An 18,121-nucleotide genomic window follows, 5' to 3' on the forward strand; every position below is an offset into this window, starting at 1 on the left:
TAACAGTAGAATGACAGTGTTTCGTTAGTAAATGTTCCTATTGCAATTGTAAAAATAAAAAAGTGAAATAACGAAAAATAACGATCTTTTGAGAAAAATCTATGCTGTAAAGAAATTTTATACTAAAACTACAAATAAAGACCAAAATCTTTTGAAATACTATATTTGAACAACCAAATTACAATTAAAATTGCTAGTATCAACAAAGAAACAAGTATTATACTTATAATGTAATATAAATCATCAAATGTCGTTAGAACCACATGCAGTCCATTGTAATGAGATTATATCAGGGATGGAAAATTAAATTGACTTTAAGTGGGACAAGATCCCGAGTAAACGAACCCCGTTACGAACAATTCGATGCTAACGATTATTGTAATACTTTCCGCTTGTGACGAAAGACGCACCATAAACATTAGTCTCACCATTCCGGTTTGTATTTGGTGCTTCCGTTTCCATTACGCTGGAACAACCGAAAATGTTCCCAGCGCGGATGAAGCAGTTATTTATTAATAAAATGGTAATGAGAATTGCAGATGAATGCGTTTTGAATCTTCTGGGCTCATTCATAGTTTAAAAAAAACTTGTTTGTCACTAGAAATGAACATGTGTGATGCTAAGGGTTGATCTTTGGACCGGAAATAGGTTAGATTGTAAGTTTTGTGAACTGCGCATAGTTTTCGCAAATGTATGAATGTAGCGAAACTAGTTAATAAAATTAAAATGTATGGCATTTGAAATTTGTAAATATCAATCTTCTACCATTTTTTACCCATATACGTCCTTTGGTTCTCTATATCCCTGAGTCCTGGACGTGATATCAGTGAGTAGGGCGTGTGAACGAAAATAAACCACGAACTAGTTGAGCTGAAGACCGGAAAGATACGATGGCTGGAGCACGTGGTAAAGATGCCCCCACCGCATCTTTAGGAAGGAGGAAGGTGAGCTCGTTGATTGGCCCAAGTTGTGTTGGACCTGGCAGAGATTGGATAGAGCCAGGGGTGGAGGAAAGAAACCCTGGATCGCGATTCTTGAAAACAGATTGTTGACCGGACCATACAAGCAAAACGTGCTCAACTATGAGCGGGACGAGGAAAATAAGAGTGAATTTTTGATGGTTACATAAAATTTGGCTAAATCACAAAGAAGAAGAAAAGAAGCATTTTGATTTCTTGAAATTCACTATAGGGTAAGTGTACCAATAGTAATGGTAGTGGAATAATATCCCTACGACAAACTAAACGTAACTAAGATAATACGAATACGAATCTCTGGTCTTCTACGAATCGTTTAAAACACGAACCGTCTCATTCTATGGTAAAATGGTTAAAATTTCCAACTTGTTCCGGTAGGCTGTAAAATTATGCAGAATTTCTTAAAATGTCATAAGGAAACTCATTTTTTTATCAGGGCTATAAATAACAGGAAAATCATATGAACTTTTCACGAATATGCTAAAAAACAAAGGTTTTTGCAAATATGCGGTCTTTGAGTGTTAATTCATAATTTTTTTGTTGATTTTGGTGCCACCTAGTGCTGCAATGGGAACCAAAAACAGGCATGTTCCTATAGTGGTCGTAGTAGCACTTGCATAGAAAACTTATATGAAGCGAAAATAGTAATCTTCTTAGATTGAACATAACATAACAAACCAATGAAGTTTCAAGGGATGATACGGTCTACCATTTCTTGCCATTTGAGGGATAAATTGACCTTCAAAGTTCGGAAAAAACTGTACACAGGTCTCACACAAGAGATGAACACCGAATTTGGAACATTATCTCAGTGTTATAGCAAAAGTGTCAATGATAACGTAATGAAAAAATAGCACCACCATTGGTACACGATAGCACCATTATAGGAATCATACCATCATTGTTGATGCAATAGAACATTTACAAATAAAGTGTTTGTTTTTTTCATTTCGTAAATTTAATGGCCAATACGGCCTGGCCGTCCTTGTTGAATAAAAAAAAATACCTTGATATTTTTTTCATATTTGCAAATCTAAATATTTAATGGTGGATGTCATTATTTTTTTGGAATGAAACGTTTTTCCTATCATGTTTCGTTGATATGTCAAAATTTGCTGCTTCCAAACACCTCCAGCATGTTTTAAATTATGTGCATGCTGACTAATTACGCCACTATTGATACGCTTGCCCCCTCTAAACAACTTCCTGTTGGGTTGTTTGTAATTTGCATTTCAAAAATTTAACAACTGTCAATCACCCTCAAGAAGCACAATCAAGAAAAAGGAGCGATCCAGGGTGGTCCTTCTTAAATATTGTACTTACTTAAAATTAAGAAAAAAAATTTAATGATCTATCTCAATCTGTTGTAGAAGACATTTCTTGTCGCATTGATCACGCAGGTTATTCGAAAAGACCGTTTTACGGATATCCTGCATCCTTCACCTGTAGCTGATGTTTGCCACGACGCACGAATCCCTTGTCGCATTGCACGACGTCTCGGAAAGAACAGTATTCAGCGGTCCTTGATTTATGGATCAATACAGGAAGCTGAGCACTTGTTGTTTGTATTGGCGGTGCGGTTGTTTGCATTGCCTTTCATTGATCATCCAGTTACACCAAGAGGTCTGCTTAGGCCAACACTTCTTACTTTCTCCAATCCGCTATGGAACAGTTGCGTGCGCACTGGCACTATGTTTGTTTTCGCCTAAGAGCCATAAATTTCGTTCTAAACGGAATTGCTAGGATGTCGGTGTGAGAGTGTAAATACAACAGTGACAAAAAAGCCCGTTATCTTGTATTTCCTTTGTACGCTTCGTCAACAGGCATGGCTTATGTGAAGTTTCAAGAGGATACCATGTGGTATTACAATTGCATGAGGCCGTTGCTTCTTACACCCGATCAAATAACAACGTAACATCAAAGCCATGATTGGTTGTTCTTTTGAAAAAATTCTATTACTGCATTTCACATCTAATCATGTTTCGTTTGCTGCAAAACCGACTGTATGGGGAAATTGGTCGATGGGAACCGTGGGTCATATGTTCAGATTTACCGAAGTCTGACCACTCAGACACCAACCATCACCTGTGTGATGATAACCGATATCGTTTCAACAGCAAATTTAGCAATGTTTCACATAATACAGTACAATTAACGTAAAATACCAGTCTCATGTCTATCATGCAACACAACAGGAACACTTTGCAGAGATATTAATAAAAAAAAAACAATATGTTGCTTGTGCTCATGGCTATATCGTATTTCTGTTCCGGCAGTCTTGTATTTATTCAATGTATCCGGTATTTTTCGCTGGCATGCCAAGAGTAGAGTACAAAAAACGATGCAAAACCTACAAATTCGCCGTAAGCTACAGCTCCAACGTACGATATGTGTGTCAGTATATGAAAAATAAGGCTCCTCCGTGTCAACTCCATTTGCGTTGCACTCTTCATCATGTGGTGCGATTCTGATGGAAGCTAAAGCGTTCATGCCGAAGTGTAACGAGCTGTTCCTATCTATCATTGCGTATCAGGTTTATTTGATGGATCTTTTACGATCCCGCATTATTTGTCGGCGGCAATGCGTTTGCAACTGTATCACGAACTGATTGATGTTTGCGAAAAGTGATCGGCTATTCTATGCATCATTGACACAATGCAGCAGATTCATTTCCGCCGAGCTCTGCAGAATGGTAGCGGCTGCAATTAGATGCAACAGATGTTGTGACGCTGAGAGATGCGACTGAAAAAGCATAGTGTTTTCTTTGGGGTTTGTTGATCATGCTGGAGTTCCTAGACATGTTGACTGCGGTTCTTAGCTCGAGACTACATTGCATCGACAAACGGGCATATGGGAGTTTTCTTTTCAGTTGTGAGACCAGCCATGAGCATCGCAACGTGAAGTTTTATTTGAGCGTTGATTTGAGGTTGATGGGTTTCATATGAGTTCCCGTATACATAAATAAGACATTCTTAGATCAAACAGTACAAGTAAAATCCTACATGAGCAATAGAAAAGCAATTCGTTAAGTAAAAAATACAAGACAGACAAAGCCGTGGACGTAGCAGGCAAGCGTTCCGGAGATGATCTCTCGTCATAAATAGTTAAAAACAAACAGGAAAGTGTCAATAACGTCTGCTCAACGGACGCTGTTGATTTGTAACACTATCCTAAAATCACAACGCACTGCAATCGATTGATCGTTTGTCACATTTGTAACCTATCATCAGTTTGAACAAAAATCAACTTATTGCTATGCATCAAATCTGCCAAGGAAACGTAGGTATTGTTAAGTGTTTTTGCAGTACAGACTTAAACAGAGCTCTAGCAATCTAATTTAAGCTCTAGCAATTTCATAAATGTGGCATGATCCTGCCAAGTATATTAACGAAAGTTATTTACAGATCAATTAATTCTTTTATTTTTAATTCTTTTAAAATCAGTCCTGCCTGTAGTCTTATGCTTGTTTTAATTAATATATAAATACTAGTAAGAAATGCTTTCCTTCATTATAATTGAATAATGATACGTCTAATCATCAGTGAAAATCGAAGGTTGTTTAATATGTAATAGGCACAGTATTTTCTGCTAGCATGAATCACCGGCTATTATGATGAAAGGTTGAATTTCTGGTTAAACTATTGCTAAGTGGGCCATGTATTCATGATTTGACGAACTATAAGTCAACAATAGTAGTAGTTGTTTCCTTTATCGCTTACAATATTAAAATTAGTTTAGGTCAGTCTCTAATTCAATTCAGAAATTCAAGCCAAATTTTGAGGTCTCCGATAAAGATTTTTCGGTAGGCTTACTTTTGTAAACAATATTTTATTTTATTTTTTCCAACCAGGCCTTTAAGGATTAGGAACACTTGATATGTTCTTAAATATTTAAGATTTTCAAATTGTGCCATTTTATAAAACTATTGTCAGCGAAATCTTCTGCAACAGGACAGGACAACACTGCTACAGCAACGCTTAAAATTTATTATCCCTTCAGCTGTTTTATTTTCTCTCTCTTTGGTCAATTTTGCTACAAGAATACATTGATTAACAAATCAAACAAAACAAACAAATCAACATATGTGCATGTGTGTATGTGTAGCATAGTAAAGAAGACATTCGAAACATACGATTGCAATTTATTGATGGAGCTTAACGTAGGACTTGCACGAATCGTTTAAAGTTTAACAAGCTCCATTATTTTTTGTCTCGGCAATGTCAGTTATATTTTTAAAAATGGTTCTCGAAATCTCATAAACTCTTGAATAAGCAGAAACAAGGACAAAAATGATCATCATAGCATACTGATCATGTAATATGCAGTTGCTTAGCATCACACTAATTGCATTGTAGGAGTTTTGGAAAGTTCAAGACGCAAGGGTTGAACATGTGACATTCCCGCCGGATATTTTAAACTAAAAATTCACTTCGGCCTAGGCGTGAAAATGGTTACGGGTGTGGAGGAAAGAAAAACGCTTTGTGATGTGTGGCATAATTCCTACAAGCGTGACGCTGATTGGTTAGCAGATCAGTGTAGGCGGAGTTGATTTGGCTGCGCTGAATGCGCCAACAACGCTGTGCTGAACGTGGTTTCGTGTAACGATCGCCAGTCTATTCTGGTATTTCGCAGCGAGTAATGCTCCTGTACTTTGGTTTCTAAGTGTAAAAACTTCAAACGTACAGTGCATTGTCTTTAATTAAGTGTGTAAAAAGTGCTTCCCTAAAGTGACGTTATTCAAATTTACTGTTACGCATCAATCACAGATAATCGATTAAAAGTAACAAACAATATCAAGCCACCCCACCATATATTTGTGAAGCGAAAAAAAAACTCAAAGTGATTAATGTGATCTGTAATGGAGAGTGTGATTGTGGAATAGTGGGATATTATTCCGATTCAGGATGTATGAATGTAACGGGCAGTGTTCGATTACAATGACGTGCAGTGCATCAGAGTGCTTGTCCCAGGACCGATCGTTAATATCCCGCAACAGATACAACCTTTCACCTTCACCAACGATTTCTAACGTAGCATGTCACCTAACACAGGATCCTAATCAGGAGTTTAACAGTGGCAATAGCACTATTCGTCATCGTAGCGGCTCGCCCCGGGTAGCTAACGAAGCGCAAACGGGGTTCTACAGTCAAGAATATCCACATCAACAAACCTATCATCTTTATCCAAGCCAACATTTGACGGGCCCTCAGTCAACCACGCCGTTGTCAGTTAATTCAATGGTGCCATTGGGCCAGCATATGTCTGCCCATCCTTACGTTGAGTACTCCCAGACAACGTTGAATGAACAGCACGACGACCGATGTTCTGTAAACGTTTCGGCTTATGAAGATGAAGTAGTGTCTGAAAATCGAACCGAATTCTCTGCAAACACCACCAAACCCGATGACGATAATGGTATCCTATTCAACTGCGTCAGTGTAGCAGATCGGCAATCGCTCTCACACCTCTCGGATTTGAATTCTGCTCCTTGCGCAGATGATCATACGTTGCCACATCACCAAGAAGATTTTGAAAACGCTGTAGGTTATCTCACTAACTCTAGCTACAGTGAAGCTGCTCGACAGAAACTGAAAGGCGATAGAAATCGTACCCCGGATAACTTTTTCGATGATGTACTACCGTTTCTGTACAACGAGCTTGAGCCAACAGTGGAAGGGATGAATTCTCAATCCTACCAAAAACCCAACTCGCAACAAGAACAGGACGCTAAATGCATTCAGCCATGGTCAAATGGTGTTCCATTAATGCGACAGCTGCTATTCACCACTACTGGCGATGAGGGTAAGACTTGAATTGATGAGTTGTTGCCAGTATTCAGAGCATGGTTTTCGGAGCTGGAACTACCAAGGTTCTACGTGATGTTACAGGCAGTGATTTTTACTTAACGATACAGAAAATTATGATTGTATAACGCACTTTCAATTCTCTATCATCATCTTCCTTTGCATACCATCAATTAACGTTATCCGCAACTATGGTACATTTTTATGAGTAGGACTATTGAAATGAAAACAATTGTATAGAAATAGTTCTCCATGTACTGGGGGAAATAGTGCATTGTTGAACCAACAGGTAGCCAGATTTCTTCTTTTGTGACACTACAGACATCAACAGATTTTGATCTGCTTTCGTTGAGTCTGCTTACCAGCAGGGGGAATAATCATTCTTGCGTATGGGAGTACTCTGAAATCTCGAAGAAGTTACATGTCTTCTAGAAAAACCGAAATAATATATAGATTTGTCTAACATTAACGTGTTGTGATTCTCATTCATTTTGATAATTAAACATTGATAGATAATTTACCATAACAGGCTCGATAATCATAGATCTCATACATGTCTCATAGCATAGATAGAGAATATCCGCTGTCTAGCTTTTGACATTGTTGGATTTTCTTATTCTATTTGCTTTTTGTTTGTACTTTCTCGTACAAACACTACCAATCCAAAAATTAATAAAATTGTTCATAATTTTTTTTTTCGAACTTTTGTTATCTTCTGTCTAAAGCAGACATTTCTATCGAGCTTTATTGCTGTTAAGAGAGCTGTTAAAATAAATAATTTCAGGTATCATTTGGCATTTCGTGATAAGTTATCGGAATCCAACAGTATTTTAAAAGATGCTGAATGCATTGGAAGAACTCGAAAGGTAGTCTTGTCGTAGATTTTGAATATATGCTATGTTGCTTATAAAACAAAACAAAAAACAAAAAAAAAACAAAAAGCTTCAAACACTAGTAACTTGTTTAAATTACGCCTGATGAACAATTTAGATAAATCGGTTTACAGATCTCCATGAAAATCTGGATACAGTTTTGAAAAACGTTCTTTTGGGAGCAACTCGTTCAAATATATAGTATTTACATTTTCGTGCAACGAACAATGTAACCTTCAAATTATTACTTATTTGTCATTTGTTGGATTATTGATTATATTCCTAGGATTCCCTAAAACATTAAATCTCAAAAAACTATACAAAAAATATTTTAATTTTTTGAACATGCCGCCGGAAATGGGTTAAGTTTCATTAATTATCATAATATTATCATAATTGAGATTCGTATGCCTTCGAATTCGATTCGGCCTGCTCCTGCTCATGGAAAGGAGATAATTAGGATTCCATACATAAATGTCCCGAAATCAAATGACGTATAACTATATTTTTGTGGTTTTTTTCAATGGCATCGTTTGGATACTTTTCCCATAATCATGCATAGATATTCTTTCAAAATGTGCATTTACAAATCGCCTTTAAAATGCATATGACTGTTGAACGTTAATAATTTCATAACAAAAAATTTCTAGAACTTTGTCCAATAAACCATTATACAACATTTAGGAAACATTTGCAAACATATCTTTTTTGAATATTCTTTTATGATTATGTTTATAAATATTAAAATTAAATATTATAAAAAATAATTTTTAAATTATTAAATTTAGTTAAATCAAATTAAATTTTATTTCTCTTATAGGCGATGGTGCAAAGGAAGCAAACAACAACGACGTTAATCAAAGCATGACACCAAAGGTTGACCATTCGTTTGATGCAGAAGATTCTTCAGACCAATCGCAAAACCTAAAGCTATCGGGAATTGGAACGATTACCAATCGTAAAGCTCGCACTGCATTCACCAAAGCTCAAGTAATTTATAACGTTCAGAAGTCAGGGTACAAAATAGGCTATAACTATTCAATTATTTTTTTTCTATTTTTGTAGATAAAAGCGTTAGAATGTGAATATACGCATTCGCATTACCTGACCCGCCTGCGTCGTTATGAAATCGCCGTTGCTCTTATGTTAAGCGAAAGACAAGTGAAAGTTTGGTTTCAGAATCGACGAATGAAAATGAAACGCTTGGGTTCATCTTAAGCGATAAAACGTTAAAATTAGCCAATAATGGCGTGTTCTACATTTGAATTCATATTCTACATTTTGTTAACTGAAACATTTTTTAATGTACACTTACTTTGCGATAGCACAAATGATAGAAATTGTCAACAACATTTAAAAGCAACACATGTCCTGTGTTTTTAACATACATTGTCGTATAATTTTTAAAATTATTTTTAATAGTTGTTTCATGTTTATTTAAGAGCTATATATATAGAAATATTATAGAATAGTCATATAAAAAGAGAGAAAAAACATACGCGTGATGTAGTATTGTATTTGTTTTTAAAAGAATAACATATGAAATAACCTTATAGTGGTTAGTCTCAATTGTATAATTTCGACTAGTACACCCATGCCTATATTGCGAAGGAGGCCTGCGAGGATTTTTAATCGACCCCGTCAGAAACCAAATTAATGAACCAGAAAAATGAACTCAAATTTAGAACAGATTCGGAAATCTAAAACATGCCAGTAGGGCTAGATTCAGAGTTCTATAATAACACTGTTCATATTACAACTAGGGATACAATTTCGGTGTTGTGTGGAAAATACTTGAACAACTTACATGATGACACATGCTTAAAACATGGTTGTTCAAAATACGAACCCTAAGGATTGCATATAGAGAAGATAATTTCTACTTCTTGTAAGAATAGAAGTATATGGGACCAAATGACCGGAAATATAATAGTTTTGAGTTAAAAAAAGCATACGGTAACATTATCAACACTTTGTTACAATGCGCTTTCCTTTAAAGTGTAGACAGGACCAAGAACAAAGCTGGAGAATTCAATGTTGAATACAACACTAAATCTATTGAATACAATAACTGCGCAAAACTCATCAATATAGTAAGAGTGATATTATTTTTGTTGTATTAACATTGTCATTTTCCTCGCAGATTTACAAATTTTTCCCAAAAAGTATATCCCAAAACCAAAAACCTAATCTAATATTGAGGTAGATCATCCCAAAAGTTAGAAAGCTTAAGCTTAAGCCGGTATGTGTCAAATAATCGAGCAGATTTCGAGCGGCGAATCGGTAACGGGTTGCATCAATCACATATGGACATAGATTTTTGACATAAAGAATGACATTAGGTATTCTGTACCGAGATTTTCAAGATATTTATTTTTTTATTTTAGTTTAAAATTGTATCTACATTTTTTATATACATAGATACTTATAATAATTAACCTTATTTATATCTCAGTCAATTGAGCCGTCTCAACAAGAAAAGCCGGTTCAAAAACCTTTATGAGCATATTAATCCTACTCGGTATTTACATGTCTTTCAAAAGATTGGTTCAAGCATGTTCAAACCGTTTTTTATACTCATACTTATGGGAATACGTAAATACAAGCTAAGAAATTTCCTCAAGTATCGTGAGTCAAAAACAATTTTATGTGATTTATAAAGGATGAAATTCCTTTATTTCAACATTAAAAAAAACATTCAACTAAAAAAATTATCAATTGTTGAGTCGAGCGAAGAACTCAAGAATTCAATCCGATGCTGACAACTAACCCGTCACCCGTCACGCCACATGTTAAAAAAAAATCAAAGGATTATATCTCATTCGCTCTTTCGTTCTCATTCGTTTAAATACTGTGATTAAAGAAACATCCTTTTTGTGATCCTAGTGACAACATGTAAGTAAAAGCAATTAGGTTGTTAATGTATTGTTAAACACGTTGGTAGCCATGGCTTTTATGTTTGATAGCCAAAAGTATATAAGTTATATGTAAATCAAATGACTGACTTTCAAGAAAATACCCGGCAACTAACGTGTTAAGCATAGATTTGAAATTTTCGATAATTGATACATTACATAGCATAGCATAACATAGCATTGATACATAGCACTCTCAAGCATCCCATTTTCTAAAACTGACATTCCAAATGGTGCAGGTAATTAAGATCTCTGTTTATTCTTAACAGCACATGCTTAATTTTAAAGCAGTCGGTGAATCTCGAATCTAACAGAATGCCAGGGTCTTTTATATAAAATTCCATGTACAACGGTAAACCGCAACGGGTTTAATTAAAGTAAAGGCCTACAAAATGTTAGTTACTCTAGATCGCTTAGTTTGGGTTCCGTGTTGTTGAAGTTTGACATCAAACGCTAAAAATGTATAAATGCACGAAGCAGTTCCATGAAGTAGAAAGTAATACATCACCATATTTTATAAAAGGATAGAAGCTACGAGGGCGAGCTAGATTAAATGAGCTTGCGCATCACAACGCAACAACAAACGGTATGTTCATCTGTATGCTATTATAATCGAGAGAAATAATCGGAGGACGCAAACTTCGGTTCAGTTTTAAAGCATAATTTATGTTTCGTGTTATTTTCAAGGCAATATTTAAGTGATGTTTAGACTTTATAAACTGTGAACTGGAAAACTGCAAGTAAATTTAAATAATAATTTACCTTTTTTGATAATTTTTTTTTTAACTGATTTTTTTTTAAAAATAATTATTGTTAAACACCAGAACACCAGAAATTAAAAAAAAATTATTAATTATGCGTATTTATGTATTTTTTTTTTTCTTTTTTAACATCCTAAGCCTATGGGAAATATGGCCTAACCTAGTTTAAACCTGCTAGAAAAATGCTTTGTTTTGATATTTGTCGAGCAGCTGTCGAGCACTTTCATAAGCAAAACAATCTAACCATCGATTCCCAGGCTTATCTGGCTTGGCAGTTTGTATGGGGAGCTGTAAGCTTATAAGCCTGGAATTGTCAAAACGCATACAAAAAACTGGCTTATCCCGTGATCTACCCCATTGTTAAGCGAGCTAGGGACTAACAGTGACAACAGGGAGGTTAGAGGCAGGTACGGAAGGAAGAAAGACTAGGGTGGACGTCGAATTACAATGACAAATTCCATATACAAGAAGATCTTTTTGACCTTTTGAGATCGACGAGTTGGTATCGATACATGGGGACGATTACGCAATACAAGTGATGGTATATATAATGGAATGTTTGAGAGTAAAGCGGGAGCATTGGTATGAACAAGACATTGAACCACAATATAGGGATTTGGTATCGGAGACGGAAGTTCCAGTGGGTCCAGTTTGAGCAACTGGTGTCATATAGAGACAGAGGGAAGGATAATACATAGGAGGGATTTACTTACAGAAAACCTGATAAACAAAAGCTACACCTACTCGATGCAATCAATGTCGTTCTCCTTGCCCTATTTGTTTCACATACAAATGTTGTGCCACGTTTCTGCAAAGGTGTCATCGGCGAAAGACTTCGGTGTATGGCAGGATGATAGGCTTTCTTTTACTTTGCATAGTGCAAAACAAAACTATTAGGCTTATGGTACACCAGGTCTCCTCCGCCGCATTGGATTTAACTTTTCAGATCCTAAATGTTTGAAAACTCTGAACTGTAGTCTGTATATACTAGAGTTTGCGAATATAATGTGGTCGCCCTCCTTTTCTACTTCCATCCTCAGATTTGAAAGAGTGCAAAAAGCATTCACACCGCGTCCGCGAATGCTTTCGTCTGTTTAATGTTGTGGCCAATCTATATGATTTTCATTCCTCTCTTGCTGTATTGTATTTGTGCTCGACTTCGATCCTACGCTTTCCCTAATCTTGTATTCCCGCGCTTTCTCCCCAATTCATCCGTTCCTAACTTCCTACCGTATCCTTAGGTTTACTTTAGTTTATTATTTAGGCTTAAGCAATTTTTTTGTTAAACCCGCCGTGGCAGTCAAAATAAATGAAAATGAAATGAAATGTGTGATATTGCTCAATGCGGTCAGACAACTCTACAATACTCTACTTTTTTTCTAACCAACGACCAACGATACAATGTTTACAAGCAAAGGGAGCTTCGAAGTCGCGGAAAAAACGTCGAATCAAGTCCAGGGTATTCCAAGCATGTGGCCTCCCGGTGGTGTATTACGCCGGCGCCGATCTTCACACGACAGGACCGGTCCAACATCCCACTGGATCAATCCCCCGTAGCAAAAACTGACTATCCGGCTACGTGGTAATATAAAGTGTAGTAAACCAGAAATGGCAGGCATGACCTAGAAGGTCGTTACACCAAGAAGAGAAAGAAAGGTACTCCAAGCTGTGCGAAATACGGATTTAATTGGAAGATTTAAGATGAGAAGTTTGTCCTATTCGGTACTAAATGCTTTATCAACTGAAATACGGTTAACAAGCTGATTGTCAAGAACGTAGGGATGGATGATGGAAATTTAAATGATTATGAAAGTTTATATAAAAAATAGACTATCGACGGCCTAGAAAACACGAGAAACGTACAGCTTTTGGAAACTTTTAAAATCCAACTAATACTAGGTAAGTGTAGTTCGAAGATTGTATTGAACGGGTCGGTGGTCTAGTTCAATCTTTATTGGGAACTCCATTTTGTATATTTTACGGCACATCTATTCAACGAATGCAATCGATCCACATTAATGCTTTGGTTTTAATGTTTCGCAACAACAGCATTATACGGTATTGCAATTAAAATGTTTGTCAAAATATAAGTTAAATGAGAAAACTGTTCAAACCTTCTACTGTTTGATAATACGATTATTTTACATCAAACCTACAGTTAATCTAACATGCGGTTATCTTGGATATATCACTCTACGCCACTAACATCTGCTCTATGCCAGCTACTGTGTTTTGAATTGTTCAATGTATCGTAATATGATTTTTCTCCATTATCTCATTTCTGTCGTTTAAGAAAATTCATAATAATTCTGATTTATATCTTGACCCTGTTGCTTGTATGATCATTATCGATGGTTGTAAGCTTTTTATTACACATAACTAATACCTGGTTTGCAAAACGGCCTGGCCGTTCGTTATGAATAAAACAAACTTATAGTTGTTTACTTTTTCTGCCTAAATTCAATATACAATTGCAGTAAAACATTCAAAATGGAATGCGACGGGTTCTGGAAGCATTGTTAATTGCAACGAAATGAAATCAACTATTATTATTATAATCGTTTAGATTTGATATGGAACAATTCTGAATAATTCCACACATTTCATTGATACATACTTATGATTTACCAACTACCAGCAAAGTATCTATAAAAATAGATATCTAAAACTGTTGACTTCTATTAACTAAACTGTAGCGTCATTATTTCGCCAAATCAAGAAAAGTTCACTACAAGACAGCCTTTGATTGAATAGAGTCTCACTAAATATTCCTTGAGGTTTGATCCATATTTTATAACACAACTTTCAGCTATGTTAGCTGCTCATTCTACGTTCAACACGAACTACTACGAAATTTGTCTAAACATTAATATGTCTATATATCAACGATTAACAGCCATCCGAATCTATTTCTTAAGTTTCTTTTTTTTTCGAAATACTATATATTGATTAATTGATACCGAAAAGCGTATAGGTAGACGTGCACACGTCAGTGATTCAATGCAGTTTACAGTTTAAGAAATTCTCGCAGTTTATCGATGTTCTGATAGGCAATAAGTCCGCCCAGATTACGGGTTACTTTGCGATCTTGGTAAGAAATTTTCTTTACGGATTTATTAATGAGTGTGTCTTGAAGGTTGAACAAGTCACCGTTCATCGAACGAAGAATTGCTTGGGGTGCACACGTATCCCACTTGTAAGTAGTGCCTTTGCTTAAGAGAAACAGTTCTGCCTCTCCCGTGGCTATCTTTAGTATCTTATATCCTGCACCGGACGAATAGATAACGTCATATTTCAATTGATTTCGTATGAAATCAACGTACTTTGACTGCTCGGACGGAGAAAGAATAGCAATACGTGCATCCGGTTCATGTGGCGCTATATTGTTGAATTTTAGGTCGCCTATCGACAAACCCCAATAGATTTTGCCGCTATATTTCCCTTGAAACTCATCTTGTTCGCTTGCTTTGTCCGCAAATGGTTGATTGATTACGCCAAGGATTGGAGTGCCCTGGCTGGTTTCGTACACACCTATTAGTACCGTGCAGCATTTTAGGCCCGATGAAGCGATATTTGAGAATTTGGTTAATTTTTCTTCGCCCTTTATGTACTCGGCCGTACCGTCGATCGGATCGATCCAAATTCCCAACTCAGACCAGTCGTTGTCTAACGGTATTGCGTCGGTAGGTATTTCTAATTCCTCTGTGTCCAGATCGACATCACGATAAACCTCGTCCACGAGGGCTGAAGCGGCCTCTTTATCGCCGTTAAGAATCTAGCAAATTTGAATAATTTTGTTAAATATGTTTTGCATCATTCCTTCTTTTACATAACAACCCATTTACAATGATGTAAAGTAACGAGACAGAAATCACAATTTACATAATTACCTTTTCCAGCACTTGGATGGTGTTTTCCGGATCGTCCGTCACCGACACTATTACAGACTCACCCGCAGTGTTGGTAAATTTTGCATTTTCTTCCCCTCGGATGTTGTCACGTAATTCTGGAAACTAATCGATAAAAACCCATTACTTTATTTGGAATTAGGTAATACCCCGAGTACCCTGTATTATTTACCTGCTTTCCGATATCGTATTTTATCATCTCCTGAATGAGGCAGTCAGCGAGCGTTTTAAAATCGTGATCGAATCGTGAGTTCGATTCATCCTTTTCTTTTTCCTGCACCAGTAAACTGAACAGGCGTTGATTTCGCCGACATACACGTGCAATGTTAGCAGCCTTTTCGGATGCTTTTAGCAACTCTTTCAACAGATTGATGGCTGACATGTTTGATAAAAATACTTCGATGTAATGCGAACGGCAAGACAAAACACTTTTCTCGGAATGCACTTCTGCTGGTGTAATTTAATACCAACGATTGATTGTCTTGATTACGTAGTTTTATAACTTTTACACAAGTGCTAGGTCGTAGGCAGGGATAGTTCAATTTGAGCAACGTTCAATATTGTTGATTCTGTTTCTCGGTTTACAATGTTTACCTGCTCACTTCGACACAATATACAAAAGATGTGAATGTGCCGCCAATCACAGTACTTTTGTCGTCACAACTTGCTGCAGATTTGCCTTCTGAACACTAAGTTTTGGAATGAAACTTCTATGCGTAATGCAAAAAAATAGTTAACCAAAAGAGAATAAAACAGATTTGTTCATTACTGCGCCGCCGCAGTAGATAACAGTAAGAATATTGAAAAGCGTACTTACTAGAGTCACAATACCTGTTAACTTATCATAATTTTTGAAACGGTCACGAAAATCTAAATCATGCTTGTATTTTTAAAAGTGGAAAATGAAAACTTATGCTTGACGCCTTTGGTCAACAATAGCTTTGCAACAAATTGTAAGCAACTGATGATGCCGAAATTTTGTAAAACTGGCAGCACTTCCGCTGAAGAAAAACCGCATCTGACACAACAGTTGTCAAAACCAAGGAGCAACCGATAAACAAACGTTGCTATAGAAATTCATAGAAAATAGTTTTCAGTGCAAACAATTTATTTAATTTGCCACCGATATCTCAGTTGTGCTCCAATACAAAAAAGATTTCGTTTGCATAACAAATAAAATGGTATTGTAAAATATAAGTGGTAGGAATGTATTAATATCTACATATTTTATGTTTTCCAATGTAGCATCCCTCTCGCCAAAAACAACAACAACTAAAGCAGAATGCATTGTGTAAAGCCGTTGAAAGCAATAGGATGAATGCAAACTATCAAAAAGATTTCGACCAAATACAACGCAACTGTTTAGAGCATTGGAAAAAGAAATCTGCAGAGCAATTGAATCGTGAACAACAAATGGAAGAGCAACAAATCGCCCTGAAACGAGAAGCCGAACGACGAACATTGTTGCTTGAGGAGCAGGAAAAGACTCAGCAATTGCAAGAAGCAACACGTTTAAAGATTAATGAAGAAAAACTCCGACAGCAACTTCGTGAATCGAACCAAGAAATGCGTCTACTTGAGTCAAAACTAAGAGCAGCATATGTTGCCAAAGGTATCGCTGCTCAAATAGCAGAAGCGGAACTTCGAAAGAAACATGAACGGTTGCAGGCGCTAAAAGAGATGGAAGTGTTTGATAAACTGAAGCACGAAAATGCTGAATACATGAAGCAAAAACAGGCAATCGAAGAAAACGAAAAACGAAAGCTTCGTTCCGTGCTACAGCAGCAAATGGACGATACGCGTCTAGTGAAAAAATGCCTATATGAAGAGTTCCTTACTGAGAAAATTTATCTGGATGCAGTAGTGAAAAAAATACATGACGAGCATTTGGAAGCGATTCAACGTAAGATGGAACAGCAAAAATGTACACGCCAGGAAATGGAGTATTTCCAAGAAGCTAAACAAACGTGGAAAGCTCGACAAATGTTTTTGGACGAGGAGGAAAATGTACGCATAAGAAAGTATGGCCATGAAAAGGATCTGTTGAAGCAGAAGAAACAGAAAGAAAAGCAGGAAACCGATCGAAAACGAGAAGAGCTTAACATAGCTATGATCGCAAGCTTGGAAAAGGGAATTGTAAGTAGTAACGTCATGTTTAGTATTTTTAATTTTGAAATATTTAACCTTTCCAATTATAGACTGATCAAAGGAATCGTGAAGATATGCTTCAAGAGCTGTACATAGCTGAACGGAATGAAAAGGAAGAGACAAAGCGGCAAAATGAGCTAGAGGATCAAATTCGTAAGAGAATAGCGATACGGTTGGATCTTGAAAAACAACTCGTTGAAAATAATTGTCAGCGTGAGTTGCAGGCAGAAGAAGAGAAACGTTTCCAGGAGCAACAAATACAGATGTGGGTGGAACGAGATCGTATCGATATGATGTCGAATGAAAAACGTCGTCGAAAGATGATGGAATATAGACGTAATGTACAGGAATTGCTGGAAGATAGAAGGAAAAGACGTATGGAAGACGTAAAGAGTTTGATGGAACAGGAAGAACGGCAGAAGCAGGAAGAACGTCGTAAGCAAGAAATACTCGAAGAAGAAAGGATAAAGCTATTGAAGGAACATGCAACGGCACTGTTAGGATTTTTTCCCCCAGGCGTATTACGCGAAACAGACCGCGAATTTATTCCACTGCCGAAGATGAACAATACCACAAAATAACATTGAAACCGTGATTCGCAGAACTTACGGCATATTGAATTTTATGAAAATGAACGTAATATCTTAGTAAGTTGTTTATTTGCTCCTAACTGCTTCAGAAAAAGGAAAATCGGAGTCTCGAGAGTTTTTACAAACTTTATAAACAGTTTGAATTA

The 18,121-nt window shown here is 36.5% G+C and overlaps 3 protein-coding genes across 3 annotated transcripts; 2 read left to right on the forward strand and 1 right to left on the reverse strand.

Moving 5' to 3' along the window:
• The first annotated feature begins 5,881 nt into the window (after positions 1-5,881).
• LOC128710558 (uncharacterized) lies at positions 5,882-8,871 on the forward strand. Its single transcript, XM_053805575.1, has 3 exons — positions 5,882-6,779; positions 8,474-8,643; positions 8,719-8,871. The coding sequence occupies exons 1-3, from the start codon at positions 5,882-5,884 to the stop codon at positions 8,869-8,871; spliced, it is 1,221 nt and encodes a 406-aa protein (XP_053661550.1).
• A 5,465-nt stretch (positions 8,872-14,336) lies between these two features.
• LOC128710212 (inositol polyphosphate 1-phosphatase) lies at positions 14,337-15,724 on the reverse strand. Its single transcript, XM_053805260.1, has 4 exons — positions 15,703-15,724; positions 15,410-15,621; positions 15,220-15,342; positions 14,337-15,104 (listed from the first exon to the last, which is right to left on the reverse strand). Exons 2-4 carry the CDS (start codon positions 15,617-15,619, stop codon positions 14,337-14,339), a joined length of 1,101 nt encoding a protein of 366 aa, XP_053661235.1. The 5' UTR covers positions 15,620-15,621; positions 15,703-15,724.
• A 390-nt stretch (positions 15,725-16,114) lies between these two features.
• Positions 16,115-17,966, forward strand: LOC128710574 (meiosis-specific nuclear structural protein 1). Its single transcript, XM_053805576.1, has 3 exons — positions 16,115-16,120; positions 16,483-17,373; positions 17,436-17,966. Exons 1-3 carry the CDS (start codon positions 16,115-16,117, stop codon positions 17,964-17,966), a joined length of 1,428 nt encoding a protein of 475 aa, XP_053661551.1.
• Positions 17,967-18,121: the final 155 nt, after the last annotated feature.

The sequence above is a fragment of the Anopheles marshallii genome, chromosome X, assembly GCF_943734725.1.
Source record: "Anopheles marshallii chromosome X, idAnoMarsDA_429_01, whole genome shotgun sequence".
NCBI classification, from domain to species: domain Eukaryota; kingdom Metazoa; phylum Arthropoda; class Insecta; order Diptera; family Culicidae; genus Anopheles; species Anopheles marshallii.

Bases quoted from the DNA above. Each gene is read 5' to 3' on its own strand.
- LOC128710558 (XM_053805575.1), top strand. From the start codon at position 5,882: ATGTATGAATGTAACGGGCAGTGTTCGATTACAATGACGTGCAGTGCA. The intron at 6,780-8,473 runs GTAAGACTTGAA...TTTCTCTTATAG, and splicing joins CACCACTACTGGCGATGAGG to GCGATGGTGCAAAGGAAGCA. The intron at 8,644-8,718 runs GTAATTTATAAC...CTATTTTTGTAG, and splicing joins CTGCATTCACCAAAGCTCAA to ATAAAAGCGTTAGAATGTGA.
- LOC128710212 (XM_053805260.1), bottom strand. From the start codon at position 15,619: ATGTCAGCCATCAATCTGTTGAAAGAGTTGCTAAAAGCATCCGAAAAG. The intron at 15,343-15,409 runs GTAAATAATACA...TTTATCGATTAG, and splicing joins AATACGATATCGGAAAGCAG to TTTCCAGAATTACGTGACAA. The intron at 15,105-15,219 runs GTAATTATGTAA...CAAATTTGCTAG, and splicing joins CCATCCAAGTGCTGGAAAAG to ATTCTTAACGGCGATAAAGA.
- LOC128710574 (XM_053805576.1), top strand. The intron at 17,374-17,435 runs GTAAGTAGTAAC...TTCCAATTATAG, and splicing joins CAAGCTTGGAAAAGGGAATT to ACTGATCAAAGGAATCGTGA.